At 40.6% G+C, this 21,144-nt stretch overlaps 1 protein-coding gene across 8 annotated transcripts in view; it reads left to right on the forward strand.

Annotated features, from left to right (window-relative positions):
- Nucleotides 1-21,144, forward strand: part of TNIK (TRAF2 and NCK interacting kinase) — a 442,546-nt gene that overhangs the window by 375,764 nt on the left and 45,638 nt on the right. For all 8 annotated transcript variants that reach the window (XM_042955223.1, XM_042955220.1, XM_042955221.1 and 5 more), the window contains 4 exons: nt 5,486-5,650; nt 7,843-8,082; nt 10,763-10,869; nt 20,097-20,260. In XM_042955223.1, coding sequence (XP_042811157.1) covers nt 5,486-5,650; nt 7,843-8,082; nt 10,763-10,869; nt 20,097-20,260 — 676 coding nt within the window. The remainder of the gene's footprint in view (nt 1-5,485; nt 5,651-7,842; nt 8,083-10,762; nt 10,870-20,096; nt 20,261-21,144) is intronic.

Genomic DNA, 21,144 nt, shown 5'->3' on the forward strand with positions numbered 1-21,144 from the left:
AACACACAAAAGTGACAGAATGCTGTCTCTACATGAATGCTGTATGAAATTGTATTTTAATTTTTTTCAATACTACATCATGTTCTTACTCTGTGATGCATTCCAGTCATCTGGCCATGGTTTTATTTGGCAAACAATGGACCAAGATATCCCTTTATATTTCATCGGCCCATTGGACTCTGAAATCCTCTATATGAGAACTCCTCTACTTGGTTTTCCCTACTCAGTAGTGATGTGGGTTTTCTTTTTTTCCTTTTTGTATGTTATTTTATATATGAGGTTTCAAATGACCATTTAGAGAGTTTATAGCTCTGCTCCCTTCTTTCCTCAGTTTCTGCTTCTCTCTCTTAAGATTTGGCATAAGGAGGTCAAGTTCAAGTTCTTCCACCTCCTGGCTGGGTGACATGGAACAAGCCTTGGAGCTTTCCCGGGGTGCAATTTCCCCATCTGCACTTCCTGCCTTCGGGAAGGCCCCTGGGCCATTGTGTGTATGAATGTGCCATTGAAACCATAAGCACTATGCAGATACAAATGAAAGATAGCATTCAACACAGTCATACTTTGTTTCCAAGGTCACTGTCACCCACAAGGAGTAAGTGTTTGCCTCTGTTGTTTCCGGTGTGTACTTCACACGGGCAGCCCACATGCGTCCCCATCTCCTCCACCCTCCTTCTCCCCAGTGATACATGCACACTTCTTCATTCCCTCTCAGCTTATAATATTTGCCTTATTATTTTTAACTTAAACGCTCCATCCCCATGAAGACCTATACTTTTCTTTGGAGTCACTGGTTAAGAGTAGATAGTGGAAGAGTAGTCCCGGCTCTTGTCTTCAGATGAGACCGCATTTTAAACATTTCATATGAATGAGAGTCTCCCCTATCCTCAGAGGGGCCTCAGAGAAGGGCTATCCCCAGTCTCGCTCAGTAACCATCTTGCTCCTGTGGTTTTTGCCAAAGGGCAATATGACTCAACTCTTTATGGGACCAGTGAATACAGGGCCAGGGTATCTAAACTTAAAAGTTATTTGTTGACTTCTTTCTCCAACATTTCCAGTAAAGACAAAAACATCAAACTGTTTTGTTCAGTTTGAACAAAAGGAATTCCCGTATGATTATGTTCAATTCACCATGTATAAGCTTCTAAGTAAGACCTTCTAGGCCTCCATAGACCCCACAGAAGCTGCATCATATAAAATATTATAAAAATGCACCCATGTGACATAGTAAATATATTTTTGCTGTCAACATCTAAAAGATTACTTCTATAATTTTGTTTTGAAATTTTTCTCTCGGCAGGTATCATTCATTGTTGCTAAGTGAGACACTGTAAGCTATGAATTGTTGTCAACGTACAAAACGCTTCAACAATTGACATCGATATATTTCCTTTTATACATGCTTAAACATATTTTTATTTATTTTGAGAAATTTTTTGAAATCCTACAATCAACAAATTTATTTTCAGGTCTTCTGTGCTCGTATAGCCTTTATGCATCTCAGAGGCCTTAGACATCACTCCCATTGAACCCAATGGACAACACAGTGCTGCCTGGAGCAGAGTTTTATTTCTGAGACTATAATTATGGTTTTATTTCTCCCTATAATGCTATAAAACATAGCATAGCATTTCTCTTTTATTTAAGTTTATTTATTTTCAGAGAGAGAGAGAGCACGAGCAGGGGAGCAGCAGAGAGAGAGGGAGTGAGGGAGGGAGAGGATCTCAAACAGGCTCCACACTGTCACCGTGGAGCTCGACTCGGGGCTCAAACTCATGAACTGTGAGAGCCTGACCTAAGCTGGACGCTTAACTGACTGAGCCACCCAGTATAGTACAGCATCTCTGCAGAGATGATCTGAACCTCCCCAAATTTAGTTTTGATGCTCAAACAGTCCTTTTAATAAGAAACAAATTGCATTTATACTAAAACTGATCAGCCTCTCCTAATCTTGTTTTCTATATTCATCGATAATCCCTACAAGTATGAAATCCTTTGTAACGGATATCTTTTGTTGTCATGGTCCGGCACCTTGACCTTCTATATCTGTTGCTACTAGAGCATTCTTTTTTGGTGGTACTTCTGACATTTTACATCTCCTTGGAGCAGAGGCTCAGCTAATAGATTTTTGATATCATGCAAGGCAGATTGAAATATATCTCCATTGTCCCCATTGTTTAATCACAAATATCCTTATTCTGTTTGGAAAAAAAACACCTTCTTTATTTGTCTCATTCACATATCTATCTCCTTTTCGATTAGTGAAAGTAAGATGTAGTGAATCAGGAGACAGCCCTTTGCCCAGTATCAAAATGATCAGGAGGGGCCTGCACCCAAGTACGCTACCCAACTTCTCCTTTGTCTGATATTAGGATGTTTGATTTGATATCTTTGCTCCAATATTCATGTTGTTCCTTTGGTGCAAAAGCAGTGGGCAACATTATCTTCCTAAAAACTTTGGGACAAGGTTCTCTTGAGACAAAGTATATAGCCAGATGGCTCATTGTTACACCTTTCTCATAGATTTTCAAATTTCGTTGGACAAGTTCCAACCCAAGAAATTTCACCAGATTTTGAATCATCCTGAAATAATTTGCAAAATATAACCATAAATTAATTATGCCATATATTCTAGAATGGTACAACCTGACACATACGAATGGTAGGATTTAGTGTGTAAACCAGATTTTGCTAGAAGTACATTAGTAATATTTATACACGACCAATCAAACCCATTAACTTCCTATGAAAATCAGCACCTCACTTTCTGCCCTGTTCATTTCCCATGGCAGCTCTATGGCCCATATGGCCTGTGGTGAGAATACCTCCTTTACTGGAAGCTTGCTGCAGGCTGTTGGCCAAAAAAATTCTTTATCTCAAAAATGGTTTCTTTGCTCAAGATGGAGTCTTTTTCATCTCCATCCCCTCAAGGCAGACTTTTTCAATTGCTGTTTTTAATGTGCTGTCTCTAAGTGTGTGTTTAACAAGGAATGAATTTTATAGTTAAAAAATAAAAATAATGGCAAGTATTCCCCACTCTCTGAATATATTTGGTTCCTGACTGTTGGGTAACAGGTGGCTATCGATTGGATAGCCAGGTATTTCTCTGAAAATGCATCTGAATCTCTTGGGTTCCTGAGCTCAGACTGCAATGACCTGCTTAGACTGGGGGAGTTTGGACGGTGAGGGATGCTTGTACACGTGATTTATCTATTAATGATCTTCCGTGGAAATAAGAAGATGGCTAATATTTGACCAATTTCAGTGGCCTGGAATAGTCACTTTCTTTTTCAAGGAGTCTAGTACTTAGAAAAGCAATACATTGAATGCCTTCCTCTTAGTTTATCTACCACTGTCTTCATGGGACTTTGTCTTCTTTATGACCTCAGCTCAAAACTGGCTTTATTCTTTTCTTTTGCTCAGTGCAATAGCCAAATAATTATTGCTGGTGCAATGCTTTGTATGCACGCATACACAAAGTATACATGTTCTGGTTTATACGTCTGGCTTTTTATAGCTAACATTGTTTGGTATGTGGTAAAGCTCTTGGGACATGGAATTGAAAAACAAAGTCAGCTGGATGCCAGTTGTATGTACCCTGCACAGCCATGGTGGGAGAGGACATGTTAAGTTATCCCTAAGTAGAGGTGGGGGATGGTCTTCTGTTCTGCAGCGTATCTTCTTATGTTAAAATGTTTGCAATTAATATGACAGTTTAAAAAAAAAGACTTATTCAGTGTATGAGACTGAGTCTGCCTCTAGAAAGATTCCTAATGATATAAGAAGGAAGGGGAAGAATAGCTCTTGTGAAAAAATTTTAATTTCAAATCAGGCAGTGAAATGAATAAAGAGCTCCATGCAAATATATCTTGACCTGCATGTGGGTTCTGTGACAGACACTTGGAACACTCATCAGTGAGTCAGCAGAAGAGAGTTAATGCTCACACTGAAGAGTCATCAGGGTGGATGCACTGCCCCGGAGATTTGGAAAATACAGCTGTCAAATTGACCCTAAAGAAATAAAGGACAGGATAAGATGGATCTGAAAGAAAAGTCCTGGACCTCTTAAAGTCGTCAAAGTTCTTAACATCTTGTTTATCTTTTTTGTTTTTAAGATTGTTTATTTTGAGAGAGACAGAGACAGCAACAAGCGGAGGAAGGACAGAGAAAGAGGGAGAGGATGAGACTCCCAAGCAGGCTCTGTGCTGTCAGCGCAGAGCCCCACACGAACTCATGAAACTGTGAGATCGTGAGCTGCGCTGAAACCAAGAATCAGACACTTAACCAACTGAGCCACCAGCTGCCCCAACATCTTGTTTATCTAAATTTCCATTCGGAAATATCCTCTGTGACAGTCTGCTGCAGACATGTACCGAGGGGAATCTTACCTGTAAAAAGGGCATTCCCTGGGACTGTGAGCCTTTCCTATGAAACAGTTCTGATTAGTTACCTGCTTTGGGTTGGGAGAGACTCAGCAAGAAAGGGAAATGAAGCGGCCACAGAAGCAAAAGGGTTGGAGGCGGGGAGAGAAGAAGGGGAGAAGCAAGAATGAATGCCACACGTGGACAAACAGGGAGGAGGGTGGAGAGTAAGGCAGTGAAGTTCTGGATGGAAATGGAAAGACATATTTTAGGGAGCAGGGAGACAAGTGAAAGGGAAGGATCCTAAAAGACAGAAACAATACAGGAAGTCTGAAGACAGTCCAGCTCATTAAGGGAGCGCTTGAAACACCCTCTTGCTTTATCAGAAGGGCATGTGAGGAAATGCACCATTAGTGGTCTTCCCTTCCTGTCCCATGAGAAAGCAGTTTTCTGCTGTTCCCAAGCAATCTTTTTTTTTTTTTTTTTAATGTTTATTGTTTTTTAGAGAGAGAGAGAGAGAGAGACAGAGTGTGAGCGGGGAAGGGGCAGAAAGAGAGGGAAACACAGAATCTGAACCAGGCTCCAGGCTCTGAGCTGTCAGCACAGGGTTCAATGCTGATGCTGGCCTCGAACTCACAAACCGTGAGGCCAAAGTTGGAAGCTCAAATGACTGAGCCACCCACGCACCCCTGTTCCCAAGCAATCTTAATACCCACCAGTGTCTCCCTCACTGACGCCATGGCTTTGCAACCGACCAGTCAGTAAGACAATATCCAGTTAGTGCAAGATAAACTCTTAAGTGGGTCCCAAATTCCCAGTTAACTGAAACAGCATAAGATAACTGGGTACCAGATGGCTTATGTGTTCTGTGTTTTGGGGGCTAGGGTTTACTGTGACAGAAAATAGCTTTTTTTAAGAAGTTCTTGATGCAGAGCAGGTATGAAGAGTTTGGGTTCCTTAAAACAAATTGACCAGAAGGACACAAAAATGGCTGTGCAGGTGACTACAGATAATCCTTATTAGGAAGCAAATCAGTTTCTATCCATTTATCCATTGAAGCACCTTTTTTTCTTGTTTGTTTTGTTTTTCTTTTCTTTGTTTTGTTTTGTTTTGTTTTTTGCTTCCAGGTAGAAGAGCGGTCAAGGCTCAACCGGCAGAGTTCACCTGCCATGCCTCACAAGGTTGCCAACAGAATATCTGACCCCAACCTGCCTCCAAGGTCGGAGTCCTTCAGTATCAGTGGGGTTCAGCCTGCTCGGACACCTCCCATGCTCAGACCAGTCGATCCCCAGGTACCTCTCCCCTTTGTTCCATTAGCCATTTCTATAGGGTGTACAGTTAAGCCTACGAAAACAACAGGGGATTGTAACTTGGATTCACACATCGGACCAGTCAAACAATGGCCCTTAATACAGAATCTATAGAAATAAAGGAGACCCCACTGGATTCGAAGGATGGGGAAGGGGTGAGAAAGAAAAAAAACCCCATCCTTAACTTTGAGCCAACCACAAAGTCATTTCTTGGTAAATTGGCCTCACTAGAGACCCATGGGAGTGTCTGCAAGGTAGGAACAAGCATACTTTTAGTTATAATTACCAAGCTAATAGTCATGTATATACGTATATGTATACACACACACAAATATATATATATACATATATATGCATATACATATATATATATATGTTATATATAAACTATTATATTACCTTTTGTTCATTGGGATTTTGGTATGATCTTTAACCAGAAAAAGTAAATGAACTTGCATGAAATTGTGTCTTCCAAGCCAGTGTTTCCCAAAGGGAAACCGGACCATTAGCATCAGCGTCACCCAAGAAGTTGGTAGAAATGCAGTTTCCTGGGTCCGCCTCAGACCTGCTGCTCAGACCTTCTGTGGGGGTCTGGTAGTCTGTGGTTTAACAAGCCCCCAGGGTGCTCCTATGCAGTCTAGGACTCGAGAGCCACTGTTGTAAGCTATTTAAAAAAGAAAAAAGGTACTCCACTTCGGGAGATGTTTCTGGAGGTTTTAGGAGGCTTCTTAAATTTTAAATACTAAAAATGAAATAGGAAGTGAAGTAAAGAATGGAATTTTATGAAAAACAAAGGTGATAATGCAGCTGGTTTCACCCACACGTCTTTGAAAACTCTTTTGAAGTAGGTTTGTGGTTTTGTGCTCTATTTGTAAAATATGCTTTGTTTTAATATTATTGTTTATTATATTTCATGCTAATTAACATTAAGAAAAATTTGGTTACAGTTCTATTCTGGTTGAAGCATAACATTCACCTGAACTAGACTTTGAGAATTTTCACTGAACTATAATTAATAATATTTCAGGTTTCAGACCAAAGATGGTCTGAAGAGGCTAGGGCAGGGCTGCTCCAGGGGTAAGACCTCAAGGGCAAAAGGAATGGGGCTAGGCTAATGGAAGAGGACTGTGGAAATGCCCCCAAGGGTCTGGCACTGAGAGGGCCTGATAGGCCCCTTGCACAAATCAGATATTAGATTAGTGTTTATTGAATTTAGGAAGTACTGTAGGTGTTTTCCCAGCCAAGATTTATTGACCACATTCCACATGCCAGGCAAAGTGCTAGACTCAGAGATACCATGTTGGACATGGCTCCCATCTCCAGGGAATTTACCTTTGTGGTGGAGAAGTAGACAGACTTACAGAAGCAGTAGCAATAAAATGTGAGCAGTTCTAATGGTCAAGAGCACTGCGAACTCTTGAGTTTAATGATTTGTCTTAAAGTGCCACATTTCTACCAGAAGATGGCATGTCTTCCCTGCATGAACAATATCAATGCATGCCAAATTGTGTGACTTACAACTCGAAAAAAAACATCTTGGTGTGGAGAGATATAGAGTATCGTGGGTGGTAAGAGCCAGCTTACCGGAAAACAGAATAATGCAGAGTTAGGTGTGTGGACCATGAGGTATGTGTGAGTTCCAATCCAGGCTCCAGCACCTATAAGCTGTGAGATCTAGGTTGTTATCTAACCTCTCTAGACCTTCCATTCACATGTGTAAAATGATGAAATAATTGTGTCTACCTCATGGTGAATTTAGTGAGTTCTTAAGGAGTAAGATATTCAGAGCGTTTCTTGTTTTACAGAGTACTCTCTAATGTCAGGTTAAGGGTGTTGAAGGAGGAAATTTATCATGTTAGAAGAAAAATATTTAAATACGTTATCTTGCTGGTCAGTAAATGTTCACTGAAAATTGCTCTCATTGTCACCACACTCATTTCACTGACTTCTTAGCAATCCCGAGGAAATCACTTAATTTTTGCCGAGCACCCTGGTTCAGCCCTACATATGTCTGTAAATGGGAAATTTGGAAAAGCTTCTGAAAGTATGCTGGAGATAACTATGATGGCCTCTTTGTCCTCCCTAAGATTTTATTTTCCCTTCCACTGAATGAGGTACTAGCTGATCTACTCTTTCTTCTAATCCTGTTGCTCTAATGTTGGTTCGATGCTTAGATTCCTCATCTTGTAGCTGTGAAATCCCAGGGACCTGCCTTGACCGCCTCCCAGTCAGTGCATGAGCAGCCCACGAAGGGCCTCTCTGGGTTTCAGGAGGCTCTGAACGTGACCTCTCACCGTGTTGAGATGCCACGCCAGAACTCGGATCCCACCTCTGAAAACCCTCCTCTCCCCACCCGCATTGAGAAGTTTGACCGAAGCTCTTGGTTACGACAGGAAGAAGACATTCCACCAAAGGTAACAGTGTGGCCTGCTTTTATCATCATTACTGTCATGGTCATCATTGTTTTTTATTGGTATTATTACCTCTATTCCAGACCTTTTATGGTAATGAGGAGCACGAGAATGTCAAAGCTCCGCCCATGTTTGTTTTCATCCCTCCTCATTCCCAAGCTAAAACTTGGATTATCATTTATCACTTCTGACCTTTATTTCCCAAGAAATGGAGGCTCATATAGATTGAGTGACCTGGAAACATCTATCCTGTATCCAGAATTAGAACTCTCAATCTCAAGCATTCCAAACTATTATTTTACTATCCATATTAAGAAATAGAATAATAGGGGCACTTGGTTGACTCAATCAGTAGAGCAGGCAACTCTTAATCTCAGAGTCATGAGTTCAAGCCCCACATTGGGTATATAGCTTTCTTTAAAAAGGAGAGAGAAATAGAAAAACGGATATTTTCACTGGTGACTGAATCTACATCTAGACTAATTGAAAACTTGCAGATAAAAAGTAGAAAATTGATTTATTCCTACTTTTAATAAGAACACAAAGTGAAATCAGATTGCAGGTGTTCAGAAGATAGTACTGCTCTTAAAATTGGCTGTTTAAGGCAAGTTCCTTCTAGCCCAGGTCATAATTTAATTCCTAAGGATAAAACTGTAGGGTGAAATGACTAGCCATCCACCGGACAGAATAACCCTGGGATTGGTTTCTTTTGATTTTACCTAAGCCAGTTGTTACTCATTCCAAAAGTTGTTATGTAATGTGGTCATGTATCTCACTACAGACATCTTGGAAATATTTCAAAATACTGGAGAAATGTTTGCATTAGATTTTTCCTGGTCCAAGATTCCCCTTTCTTTTGAACTTAGCATAGGATCTATGACAAATGGAATGTCCCACTATTTCCAAAGATCAGTGCCATTGTTGATTCCAGGAAGAAATAATACTTTTTACCCAATGATCTTCAAATATTCTTCCTCATCTTCTACTCAAAAGGATATTATAACAGTATTTCCATTGTTTTGGAAATGAAAATAGCTGATCATGGCTTTTTTGTTGGTGCTCTCTTTTTGTGGAAGCCGAGATGCCATCAGAAAAGGTTAGTTAGGGAGCAAAGTCCAATATGGAAAATAGGACAGGCAGAGAAGTGTCACGAGAGCCAGAAAAACTGAAAATGGAAGTGAGTGGTCCACTCTCTGAAAGCATGTAGGCATACATTTATAACTCTGGGAGAAAATTTTACATCTATACAAAGGTTTTAGTTTTAATAATTTGTTAGATTCTTTCTTCTCTACAACTATTTAAGTTTACAAAAAGAAAAAGGAATATTTAATTTGAGCGGGTGGAAACTCTGATTTGGCCATTCCGCTTCACTTCACTGACTAATCTTCCTAGGTCTTTATCTTAAAATGCATCATAATAACCAACAAAATTTATATTAATCTTAAATATCACTTAATGTATTAACCAATAATGTTATAACAAAGCACATTTTTAAAATATCTAGTGCAAGACACAAATCACTTTAGGGGCACCTGGGTGGCTCAGTCGGTTAGGCATCCGACATTGGCTCAGGTCATGATCTTGCAGTTCGTGAGTTCAAGCCCCGTGTTGGGCTCTGTGCTGACAGCTCGGAGTCGGGAGCCTGCTTTGGATTCTGTGTCTCCCTCTCTCTCTGCCTTACCCCCATTCACACTCTGTCTTTCTGTCTCTAGAAAATAAATAAAAACATTAAAAAAAAAAAAAAAACCACAAACCCACTTTAAAAGAGCCCCAAGAAGTGAATGAAACGGAAGTACCTGACAAATGTTTAACCCAATTAGCTATCATGGGATATCTACATTTTCATTTCCTGCTCACTTTCATACAGTATTATTCTCCTCCCTCATGTTGGACCCCTTTAGTACACTTACAATATTTGATTTCATTAAAAATGTTTAATGAAATGAGACATACATGAATTCCACCTTAGGCCCTCGTCAGGTAAGCTAATAATGATACATGTTCCTACTCTGTGTCTGATGATACACACAGTCTTTTTGAAGACCCTGCCAGTATTTTCAATATTAATCCTGTTTTGTGTTACATTTGCAAATGACCTTCCAAAGCACAGTGTCTAGGGGTTTGTTTCTAATTAGTGATTGCAAGTTGATTAGGAAATGGAAACATATAGAATCTATTGAAGCAGCTTCTCTGAGCTCAGCAACATGTGGCTTATGTCCCAAGTTCTAGCCTGATACCCTAGTTTCTCCCCAGATGTCATCATTTCCTTGCCTGTTTATCAGTTGTGACGTAGCTCAGCTTCTCTGGATGACTCTCACCTGATGAAATTTCCAATGATCAGCTGAGTTGATGGTACCCCCAAAAGAAATATCTGATATTCACCACTCTTACACAAGCAAAGGAGGTCGGTTATTTTAGCCCAGTGAATCAAAATAATTAGCTTGGTCTCCTTTTTAATTTGTTTTTATAGTTACCGTACTCCTTCGTGATGGCTGAATGTGCCTCAGCCAGTGTCTTTTGTCTGTGTTTAGGGAGTTAAATATTTCTTTGAAAAATGAACACTATTGCTTGCCTGTTTCTGTAACTCCTGGTAAATTTTAGGAAAGGGTTAGGCTGCTTTTCAGGTAGGAACCTATGGGAGCTATTTCATGGAAAATATTTCTGAATTCCGGTTTTCTTTCAGGTGCCTCAAAGAACAACTTCTATATCCCCAGCATTAGCCAGAAAGAATTCTCCTGGAAATGGTAGTGCTCTGGGACCCAGACTGGGATCTCAACCCATCAGAGCAAGGTAAGGGAAGGAAGATGGTTAAGGTAAAGGAAAAAACCCCACCTTCCACTGTCATTATTGCTTTCCTAAAAATTGGTTTTGTCCTTGTTTCACTTCAGAGGCATGTTGACTGGGCACTTGGACTGTAAGCTTCTGTGGGGCCGGAAGATACACCTTTTATTTCTTCAGTCACCTTTCACAGAAATCAGTGCAGAGTGAGGGCTCATGAATAAATGAGTGAGTGAGGCATCCCAGAAGCCAACCAAGTGTACCTCATTTTTAAAATCTGAGAGTAAAATTGCAAATATAAGTCTGGTTGGAATACCCCAAACCATGACTTAAGAGGCCATTTCATGAAGTCAGCAGAACAAGACAGCCTGGTTTGAGGTGATTTTTAGCATCAGGTCAAGAAATGTACCCTCGGAGCCATTAAGACATTACAAAGTAATTGCCAAAGAAATGTATTAGTGGCCAGCTGCAGAGCTCCCTAGCTTGACAAATTACAAAAGAACTATTTCTTAGCAAAAAAATCACTTCTTTGGCATTATGGAGGGTCACTGAGATTCAATTATGCTTCCACCGCCACTCTGTGCTCTCCTAGAATTTTCCATCAACAGTGGATATTCCTACAGTGAGGAAACTGCATTCACCTACCGGTTGGTGTAGAGGTCTCAAGAGAATCTGGAAAGTAAGCAATATCTGTACTGTATCTGAGCTTATTCTATGCCGTTTGCTTCTCCAGTTCGTCGAGATTCCCTCAGACTTTTCATGATGAATACACCACTTTTTAGGATGAACTGAAATAGCAAATGGTTTCTGCTGAGACTATAAAAAGGATGAGCTTGGGCAGGCCGTTATGTTCTTCTTCACTGTGTTCACGAGAGGACTCTCCCTAGCTAGTAAGAACGAGAGACTGGAAATGAAAGTTATGATTATTTGTACGTATCTTTAATATAGGGAATGCTTTTGATCGGGAAGCTTTAATTTTCCTCTTCACATGAAGAGCTTTAGAAAGAGGTCAGTCCAAAAATAAGATGGAACTGTACTAAGAACAGGAATCCCTTCAGGGCGAAGAAGTTAGCCCGTTCTGAGTGGGATTGCCAATAGCAGGAAGCTCTGAATGAGCCATTTTTTTCCCAGTGACTTGTCAGCTCCAGCCTGAGCTGGCGTTGCTAAGCAGCGCTGAGGAAGACCAGAGTGTACTGTGACCGGGAGCCAAAGGAGCATCAGCCCTGGGATTGCGGGCGTGAACTTTGTCAGTCCCCCTCTTCGAGCAGCAATAAGCCCCCAATTATCCGTGCTTCTTGGTCCCTTGGACCCTGCCCTCGAGGCTCTGGTCATGGGATCAGTTGCTTAGAATTTTAGCGGCTGTAGATCAAGCGTCATTTCAACTAAAATCTTTTTCCTTTCTATCAACCAAAAAGAAAGAGAACTATCATTATATAATCAAATAAAAAGCAGCTCTTTGTTCCCTCTGAAGTGTTATTTTAATGACACTAGGGCCTAAGATAGTTGGCTTTTGATGGTCAGTGGCTTGTAAAACATGAGCTTTTCCCTCGGAACCACTTAAATTTGTACTTTGTCCAAAGAATGCAAACTTTGTGCGACAGCTAACATTTTTCTGCTTACAGAGAAGGGAGGGAGGGAGTGAGCTAAGAGGTAATAATTATTTACCTACAATGAAAATCAGGGACTGTGGGGGAGGGGGTGGAGAATCCCCATCTCTGCCAACTAGAGTAATCCTACCGGACCCCCTACTTCTTGCTGTCACCAAATGACCAACACTTAAGATGTGAATCAGACTTTGCCACTCTAGATTGGATTGCATTTTTTTTTTTTAATTTTTTTAACGTTTATTTATTTTTGAGACAGAGAGAGACAGAGCATGAACGGGGGAGGGTCAGAGAGAGGGAGACACAGAATCTGAAACAGGCTCCAGGCTCTGAGCTGTCAGCACAGAGTCCGACGCGGGGCTCGAACTCACGGACCGCGAGATCATGACCTGAGCCGAAGTCGGCCGCCTAACCGACCGAGCCACCCAGGCGCCCCGGGATTGCATTTTTTAAAGCTTCAGGATTTGGTTTACTTACTCTTTGGTTATTTACTGTTTATTACTTCAGGATTTTGGTTTATTGGTTTCGGTTGCCTTTGCTTCATAAGAAAACATCCTAAAAGTTAGTAGTCTGAAATAGGAACAATTTATTATTTCTTGCGATTCTCTGGGTTGGCTAATAAGTTTTTCGGCTGGTCTCACTTGGGCTACTTATGCAGCTGCGCTGAGCTGATGGGTCAGCTGTACCTTCATGTGGACCTTCATCCTGGTCTTCTTTACTGTTTGGCCATCTCAGGACAGCCTCCCGAGAGGGAGGGCCCCAGTACAGTAGCACTTTTAAAGCCTTTGCTTGCATCATCTTTGTTGATGTCCCATTGGCAACAAGTCATGTGGGCAAGCCCTGAGTCAGTGCGCTAAAGGAAATACACAGCGCACGGACGATGGGAGATGTGATTGGCTGGGGACATTACTGTAAAACAGACTCTCCTATCTTATATTGGTCTTAATGAAGTTCTCATAGTTCTTTTTGTACCGCTCTTCAGGCAACTGGCCATCCACGAAGCCATGACAAAGGGTTGCTTTTAAAGAATTCATCCTTTACCATGTTTATGAACTATACTTCTTGTTGTTGGTCAGTATTCCTTTTTATCCTCCCGGCCCTTCTCCTTAAATTGATCTTCAAGGGAAAGTAGAAAATTAACAAAGTAAGAATGGATCCCAAGAAAAATCACACATCTAATAAAGGACAAATTCAGGATGTTTTGTTGTTATTATTTTCATTTGCTAAATTCAGCAAATGTATACTGAGGACCTGCTGTGTTCAGGGCTGCATGGGACCTTGGGAGTCAGTGACTCAACCAAGACCACCTGAGTCTAGGGCCCATGGGTCAGAGGATATACCATACCTGCTACCCTTTGGAGCTATAGGCATTATTAGGGGCAAAATTCTATTTCTTGCCTTGCTTTCCTCCTTTGCTTTGAAGTAGATATGTGAATTATTGGAAGAAGGCAGAGGCTCCCTTCTTTTGTAGCAAATGTAAGGACCACAAATATAAGGCAATAATGTCTGAACATGGAAGGAACCTGAGTCCCCAAGCAGAGGCTCCCTTCTTTTGTAGCAAATGTAGGGATCACAAATTTAAGGCAATAATGTCTGAACATGGAAGGAACCTGAGTCCCCAAGTGCCCATCTGAGGAAGAACCACCAAGGAGACCAGTTTGATCTGTGTATATTGTGATATGAGTGAGAAATAAACCACTTTTGTGCTAAGCCAGCAGGAAAAAGGAAGACTAGAAAGTAGAACCTAATGGTTAAAGAGCTCAGTTTTTGCTTCCTGAATTTAAGTACTAATGAACTCCAAGCACTAGGTGCAAGATATTGTATATTCCATAGTAACTGCAGAATGTATGCTAATTTCTGAGAATGTAGGAAACAGTATGTGTAAGTCAGTAAGCTACTTGGCACCCTGAATGGAAGATTCTGGAGGTGAGTTAAAATGGGAGATGCAAGCATGCCTCCAACGTGAGGAAAAAGCAGAGCTTTACTATTTTCAAAAGCCTTCCTTCTCCCAGAAAAAAACTCCCTATTATGTCACTTCCCCTATCTACACACACTACACCAAATCAAAAAGAGCCCTGTAAAGAACATGTCTTAAAATCATTGTGTGTGTCAAGGAATACAGCTGTGCTGACATTAGCTGGTCAGGAAAGTGTTACTGGGCAACCCCCTTGCATCCCTGCCTTCTGATTGGTTTGGGTCAATTTTTTATTTATTTCTTTATTTAAGAAACACATCTGGAACATCTTTATTTGTGAGGCACTCTTCAGTGTGCATCTCAAATAGTAACTAATTTAAACCATTTAACAGGCGGCTGGGTGGCTCAGTTGGTTAAGTGTCTGACTCTTGATTTCAGCTCAGGTCATGATCTTGCCATTCCTGAGATCGAGCTCTGCATCTGGTGCACTGACAGCACGGAGCCAGCTTGGGATCTTCTCTCTCTCTCTTTCTCTCTCTCTCTCTCTCTCTCTCTCTCTCTCCCCCCCCCCCTCCTGCTCATGCGTGTGCATACTCTCACTCTCAAAATAAATAAACTTTAAACCACATAGCAACTCTGTGAGGTAGTGGCTGTAATCACCTCTATTTTATAGAAGGGAAACTGAGACAAACACAAGTTAACTAAATTGTTTAAGGTGACAAGATTATTAAGTGATAGAGCCACCATTTGAACCATTGTCCACAACCATTCTGTGGCACCAAAGTCCACACTCTTAAGTACCATGTCATGCTTACCTGTTTTGCAATAAACACAGCTGGCGTTGCTGCATCATGTTCCCAAAGGAAAGAGGGTTCTTGATTTGTTCATTTTGCCTCCATTTTGCCTCCATTTTCCCACCATGTAATTGAGTGAGAATGTTAATAGCTCCTTTTAATCCTGTGGTTATTGATTCTCATCTTGTGGTATTGACTACCTTTTAGTGGTTGTTGTCCCATAGAACCTATTTATAGCCCCCAAACCTTCCTACTCAAGCTGGTACTGATATCATTAGGTGCTTTTGACAGTTTCCACCCCATCACCATAACCCCACACACCTGTTCCTGCCCTTCTGTCTCATGCATATGCAGATCTGTGCTCGGTTCCTACCTGCTGTGTGGGCTCCCAGATGCCTTATGGTGTCAGAGTGATTAGTTGAGTTTAAATCAAGATTTGGTTTGTTCATTTTTTAAAATACCGTTTTAAAAAATTCCAGGTACCTTAATATTTAACTTTGATTCATGTGTTCTTTTAAAGCAAATTAAAATTTTATCAAACAAGTACATTCAGAATATGAAAAGATTTAAAGTAAGCCAGAAACACCGAGTCAAAACCCAATGACTAAATGCTTAATTTAAAAAAATAATTCTCTGTCCCATCCCAAACCTCTCTTCCTATGGCTCATTTGTTCTCATTGGCTGTGTCATCACAGAACAAAGTAAAGTGAATTTTGGCAGTCAGCCAGTTAATTACAGACTTGGCCCACTTGGGCCAAGAAATCACTTTGTAATCCTAATTTTCTGTTTTGACTTTTTATATGATTCAAGTAAATGAAATAATTGCCACATTTTCACTTTACTGTGTGTTTTACAGGCCCCCATGGCATTGTCTGTGGGATGGCAAATGTCTGAACCAAAAGTTAGCATTTGAAGAAGTATATATGAATGTTTTCAAGTTTTTACACATTTGGATCTGAGTAGTTTCAGTTGATATGTGAACAAGAGAAATCTATTATTTCATAGAATTCTTCTGAAATTCCCTCTAAAAGCATTTATCTCAGACCTCTTGGCCCCAAGGCCAGACCAGATTACTATACAATAAGGAAAAGAAAAATATGAATGGTATGACATTTTATCAAAATACTTATATTTTCTGGGGCGCCTGGGTGGCTCAGTTGGTTAAGTGTCCGACTCTTGAATTTCAGCTCAGGTCATGATCTCACAGTTCATGAGTTTGAGCCCCTCATCGGGCTCTGTGCTCACAGTGCAGAGCTTGCTTGAGATTCTCCCTCCTCCTCTCCCTCTGCCCCTCCTCTCTCTCTCTCTCTCAAAAATAAATTAGAATGTTTTTAAAATTTTTTTAATAAAATTTTTTAAATACTTATATTTTCAAAAAAAAAAAAATAACATAGAAAAAGCATTTTGAAGTTTCCCCTATTTCTATGTGTGTTTGTATAGACACTAAATACTTCTTTCAGTCTCCAGCAGCAAAAATAGCAACCTATTAAGATCAGCACCCTAGCTCCAGTAAGAAGGGCCTGTGCTAATGAGGCCCAGGTCACGGATTTAACACCCATGGGATTCAATTAATTTCATGCCAAAAGAGGCTCTGAGCTCCATCAGAGACATATGCACTTGCCAGCTGGTTCTGCCAATGACCAGGCCCCTCTCTGACACCCTGGGCCCAAGCCTTATATCATCAATATGGCAGCAGCCTCCCACCTGGTCAGCCTGCATGTCTCCTCCCCAGTCATCCATAAGCCTGCCCTGGGAGACCTGTGTGCTCTACCAAGCTTTACAGGCACTGCTGCATAAGGCATCCATTTCTTCTGATCACCCACTCTTCCAGGCTATCCTAACACAGACTTAGTACTCCATCAGGGTGGGTGTCCTCTCTACACCAGCTAGCCCCAGAAAAATCACAGCCGCTGCGTCTTCACTCAGGCGCTCCCCCAGACTTCCTGCTTATTCCTCAAAGGCCCAGTCAAGTCCTGTCTCCTTCTTGACACCACCTCAATGACCCCAGGCTGCATTCATCGTTCCCCAAACTCCAACAATACTTACGGGCTCTTTCACGCATAGCATGCAGAGATTTGCCTTCTTCGCTGTTGTCTCCGCTGCCTGTTTCTCACGTCTAGAATTCTGCTGCATCTCACACCTGTGACCTGTGCTGTCCTCCATCCCTCATATTGGTCCAACGAGTCTCACAAAGCAGGTGTTTCACAGAAAGGTATTGGTTAAATTACCAAAGGAGTGTTGTGTTCAAGCAAGTAGCTGGATCCTGCTACCACACCACAGTCACCAGAGAAAAATATCTCAGAGCTCACAGCCACCCTTCTCACAATAACTGTTTTTATTTTTAAATACAAAGAACACTACATTACCATTCTACAAAACGAAAGCAACTACCAAGAAGCCTTAGCATGTCCATTACCTTTAATCTGTGATACAGTTGGCTAGCAATGCAATTTTTAGAAAAAAAAAAAAAAAACCTTTGGACTTTATTAATTATGTATAAATAATTCCTGACCATCACTGTTTAATCAAACAAGACCATGGGAAATAATTTATTATTGGGAATAAAAGGAGATAAGATTGTTTCTTTAAGGAAAATTCAAAAGGTAGGATACTGCATAAGTATTATACATTTATCATTTTAGGTATTCTCCAAATCAGGGCTAGTTCCAGTATGGATCCAAATCTATTTTAGCCAATTAAGTGCAAGCAGTTTTCACAAAAATAATTACTATGCAAAGGAGTCCTATAAAAATATTGAGAATTTAAACATTTTCCTTAAATTTGATAATCACTTCGGCTTCAGTCGATCATACTGTTGGGTTGACTTAGCAACTCCTTTACCATAAAACCTTAAGATAAATATTGTGATAAATTCTATATTTATGTGATAAAAATTACTAAGTTATGAGGACATATTTATTTTCACATATGTTTTCCAGAGCCACGAGCCATGTCTTACAATAACCCAATATTTAAAACATTTTCTCACTTGATCAAATGTTTTTGGAAGATATATCACCAAAAGCAAAATTCTTAAGTTTTCAAGATAGAAATTATTTGGTCCAGTTGCTGCTATAATGATGTCATTCTGTGGCCAGATTTTTGGTACACTAAAATGCAAGCGTCTCGAGGGAAGAGACCATATTATTTCCATTTTTATACATGAAACATGGGACACCCCACACAGTTTAGTGTGCACTTGACAGTCTTGAAATGAGGGGAGCAAAATGAAGCCTTAAAATTGCATTTTAACATGAATTATTGCATTAAAATCATAGTCTGTGATCACACTAAGGTGTGCAGTTCTGTTTGGAGAACTGAAGACATTGGAAACATGTAGGGGCCCTCGGCAGGTGGATGGCAGTGGATTTGAGCTTTGAGTTGCAGGTTTCACTAAATTATCTATGGACTAATTTAGGCCCAGAATTATATAAATGAAAAGGCCTCTAAGGTATAAATTAAAAAGGAAGAGCTTTGTGGAAACTTTGAGGATGCTGCTTATTTTTATAACAAAATCATAAAAACCTCAGCAGCTGTTTCCCACCACTCTCTTAGGACAGCTTCTATGATCACCAAACGTGGCTTACATGGCTCTGTCCATGCTCCCATGCTGCCCTGTGCTCACTGCAGGCAAACATGGAGGAAATTGGCTGCGTGCGTCCGACTAAACCGGCAGATGACAAGACTGTGTCTTGTTCATTACCGTATCTCAAATACCTGACCCAGTGCTTGGTATAGACCATCTGAGTGAGCAAATAAGTACCACTATCTTGGGGGCAGTTTACATATAAAGGTGAATAATAATAAGATTTTATAAAAGTATTTATTCTTGAATTAACACCCAATAATTATTTTAAAACACACCTCCTTTTGATAATAGCCAAAGTATATAAAGACTTACTGAAAGAAATTTAAAATGCAAATATACCACTAACTATGTAAGCAGAGAACTTGATTAAGCAATTCACAGAAGAATTATAAATGGCAAGTGAATGTGAATAAGAATTATTCTACCTCAAGAGTAATGTTTTAAAACAACATTACAACAACAAGATAGATTTTTTTTTTTTTACAAAGTAGCAAACTGCTCATCCTAAAGCGTGGTAAGAATTCAGTAAGATGGTCCGTTTCATACACTTCAGCAAAAACCAGTGATAACATTACACACCCACATACAAAAACATATGCAACACACTCATCCCTGTTCATGTCCTTCCACCCAACAATCCCAGTTCCAGGAAAGAGATGTGACTGGGATGTGCAGGTGCCTGGAGATACTTATTTCAATGTCGCATGTCACGGCAATGTATTGGAAGTAGCTTAATATCCAGCAGTAGAGGAATAGTTAAACTAATTCATCCATATACTGGGTTATTATGCAGCCATTATTATTTTTGTAAGCATAAGAAGCTGCTCCCAAAGCAGTGCTAAGGGAGGGTGGAAAAAAGCTGCAAAACCGAACATACAGCATGCTTCTGTATATACAAAAGTCTAGAAGATACTCTACCAAATAGTAAAATATAGTTGGATGTCTCTTGGGTCAGAGATTGAATGTGTTGCTTCCTTCTTTTATCTTTTAATATTTTTCAAGGTTTTTTGTTTTTTTTGGGTTTTTTTTTTTGTTTTTTTTATAATGAACACAGGAACAAGGGTTTCAAAGAAAGCCTCCTTTGACGAGCACCATTTCAGAGCTAATACTTTAGTGTAATGACCCAGGAGCTGGGTCAAGAGTTCATCTCATCCAGCAGTATCTGGCTGGGAGCTCCACAGAGGACGACATGACTGTCATTTCCGTTGACCCCTTCCGTGCAGTGTCACACACGTGCTCTCTTTGCTCCTTTGCACCGGGGGTGGGACTGGACTGTACTGTGTCTGTGGATGGCAAGGTGTCCAGGGTGTAGTCACCGCGTTCTGCCTTCCACACAGCAACCCCGACCTCCGGAGAACGGAGCCTGTCTTGGAGAGCCCCTTGCAGAGGACCAGCAGTGGCAGTTCCTCCAGCTCCAGCACCCCCAGCTCCCAGCCCAGCTCCCAAGGAGGCTCTCAGCCTGGATCGCAAGCGGGGTCCAGCGAGCGAACCAGAGTTCGAGGTAAACCTTCCCCCACCATTTACTTCCTGACTTTTGTGATTCCTGCTCCTGGCATGGCCACCACTGTGTGATGCCACAGAGTCCTGACTTCCCGGAGCCTCAGTCTCCTTAGATGAGTGAACCGCCATCCCCAGTCATATACATGTGTGACGTCACAGTGTGGACTAAATCTTTTCTAATTGCAGATCACGTTGTTTTCCGGGATGATCATAGACTATTGGTCTTATTTGAAAATACTACTTTTGAGTCACCTGAATTCCCATTTCCATTTGTTGTCTGTTTAGAGTTTCATGTACCCCCAAGTATCCTCTTCCCGTTATGCCAGTCTTCCCTTTGTGTGTGAATATATTTCATGATATGAAGGATCTCTCAAAGTGGGATTCGGTAAAGACTAACGTAGAACACATATACATTTTAAAGAAGAAATAAACTCTTTGACTTAGAAAGTATATTTCACTCTTCTAGTTATTCCTACCAAAGAGGGATAAAAAATGAGCCTCTCTGACCATTTATTCAAGTCATTTATCACTGTTTAGTTTTCATTAATGAGGAAGCTTGTGAAAAACATTAGCATGTCCAGCTAATTACACATGACAACACATTGCTTCTAGCTAATCAAAATTTACTCTTTCTGAATAACCTTCAGAAGATAATTTTGCTTCCAAGTAATAAACACCAGAACTTTTTTAAGTGCAATTTGATAAATATTAACAAATTGCTGTGCTCTGAGAAAAACCACCAGCCCTTTTTCTTAGCCTCTTCATTAGCCACAATCATAGGTTGCCACATATTAGCTTTTTAAGGTTTCAAATAAGTAGAGTCACTGTATTTCCATTTTGGAAAGGTTGAAATCTGGCGTGCAGTGCTCTTGTCTCTGGACCGGG

This window comes from Panthera leo, chromosome C2, assembly GCF_018350215.1.
Source record: "Panthera leo isolate Ple1 chromosome C2, P.leo_Ple1_pat1.1, whole genome shotgun sequence".
In the NCBI taxonomy this organism is placed as follows: Eukaryota; Metazoa; Chordata; class Mammalia; order Carnivora; family Felidae; genus Panthera; species Panthera leo.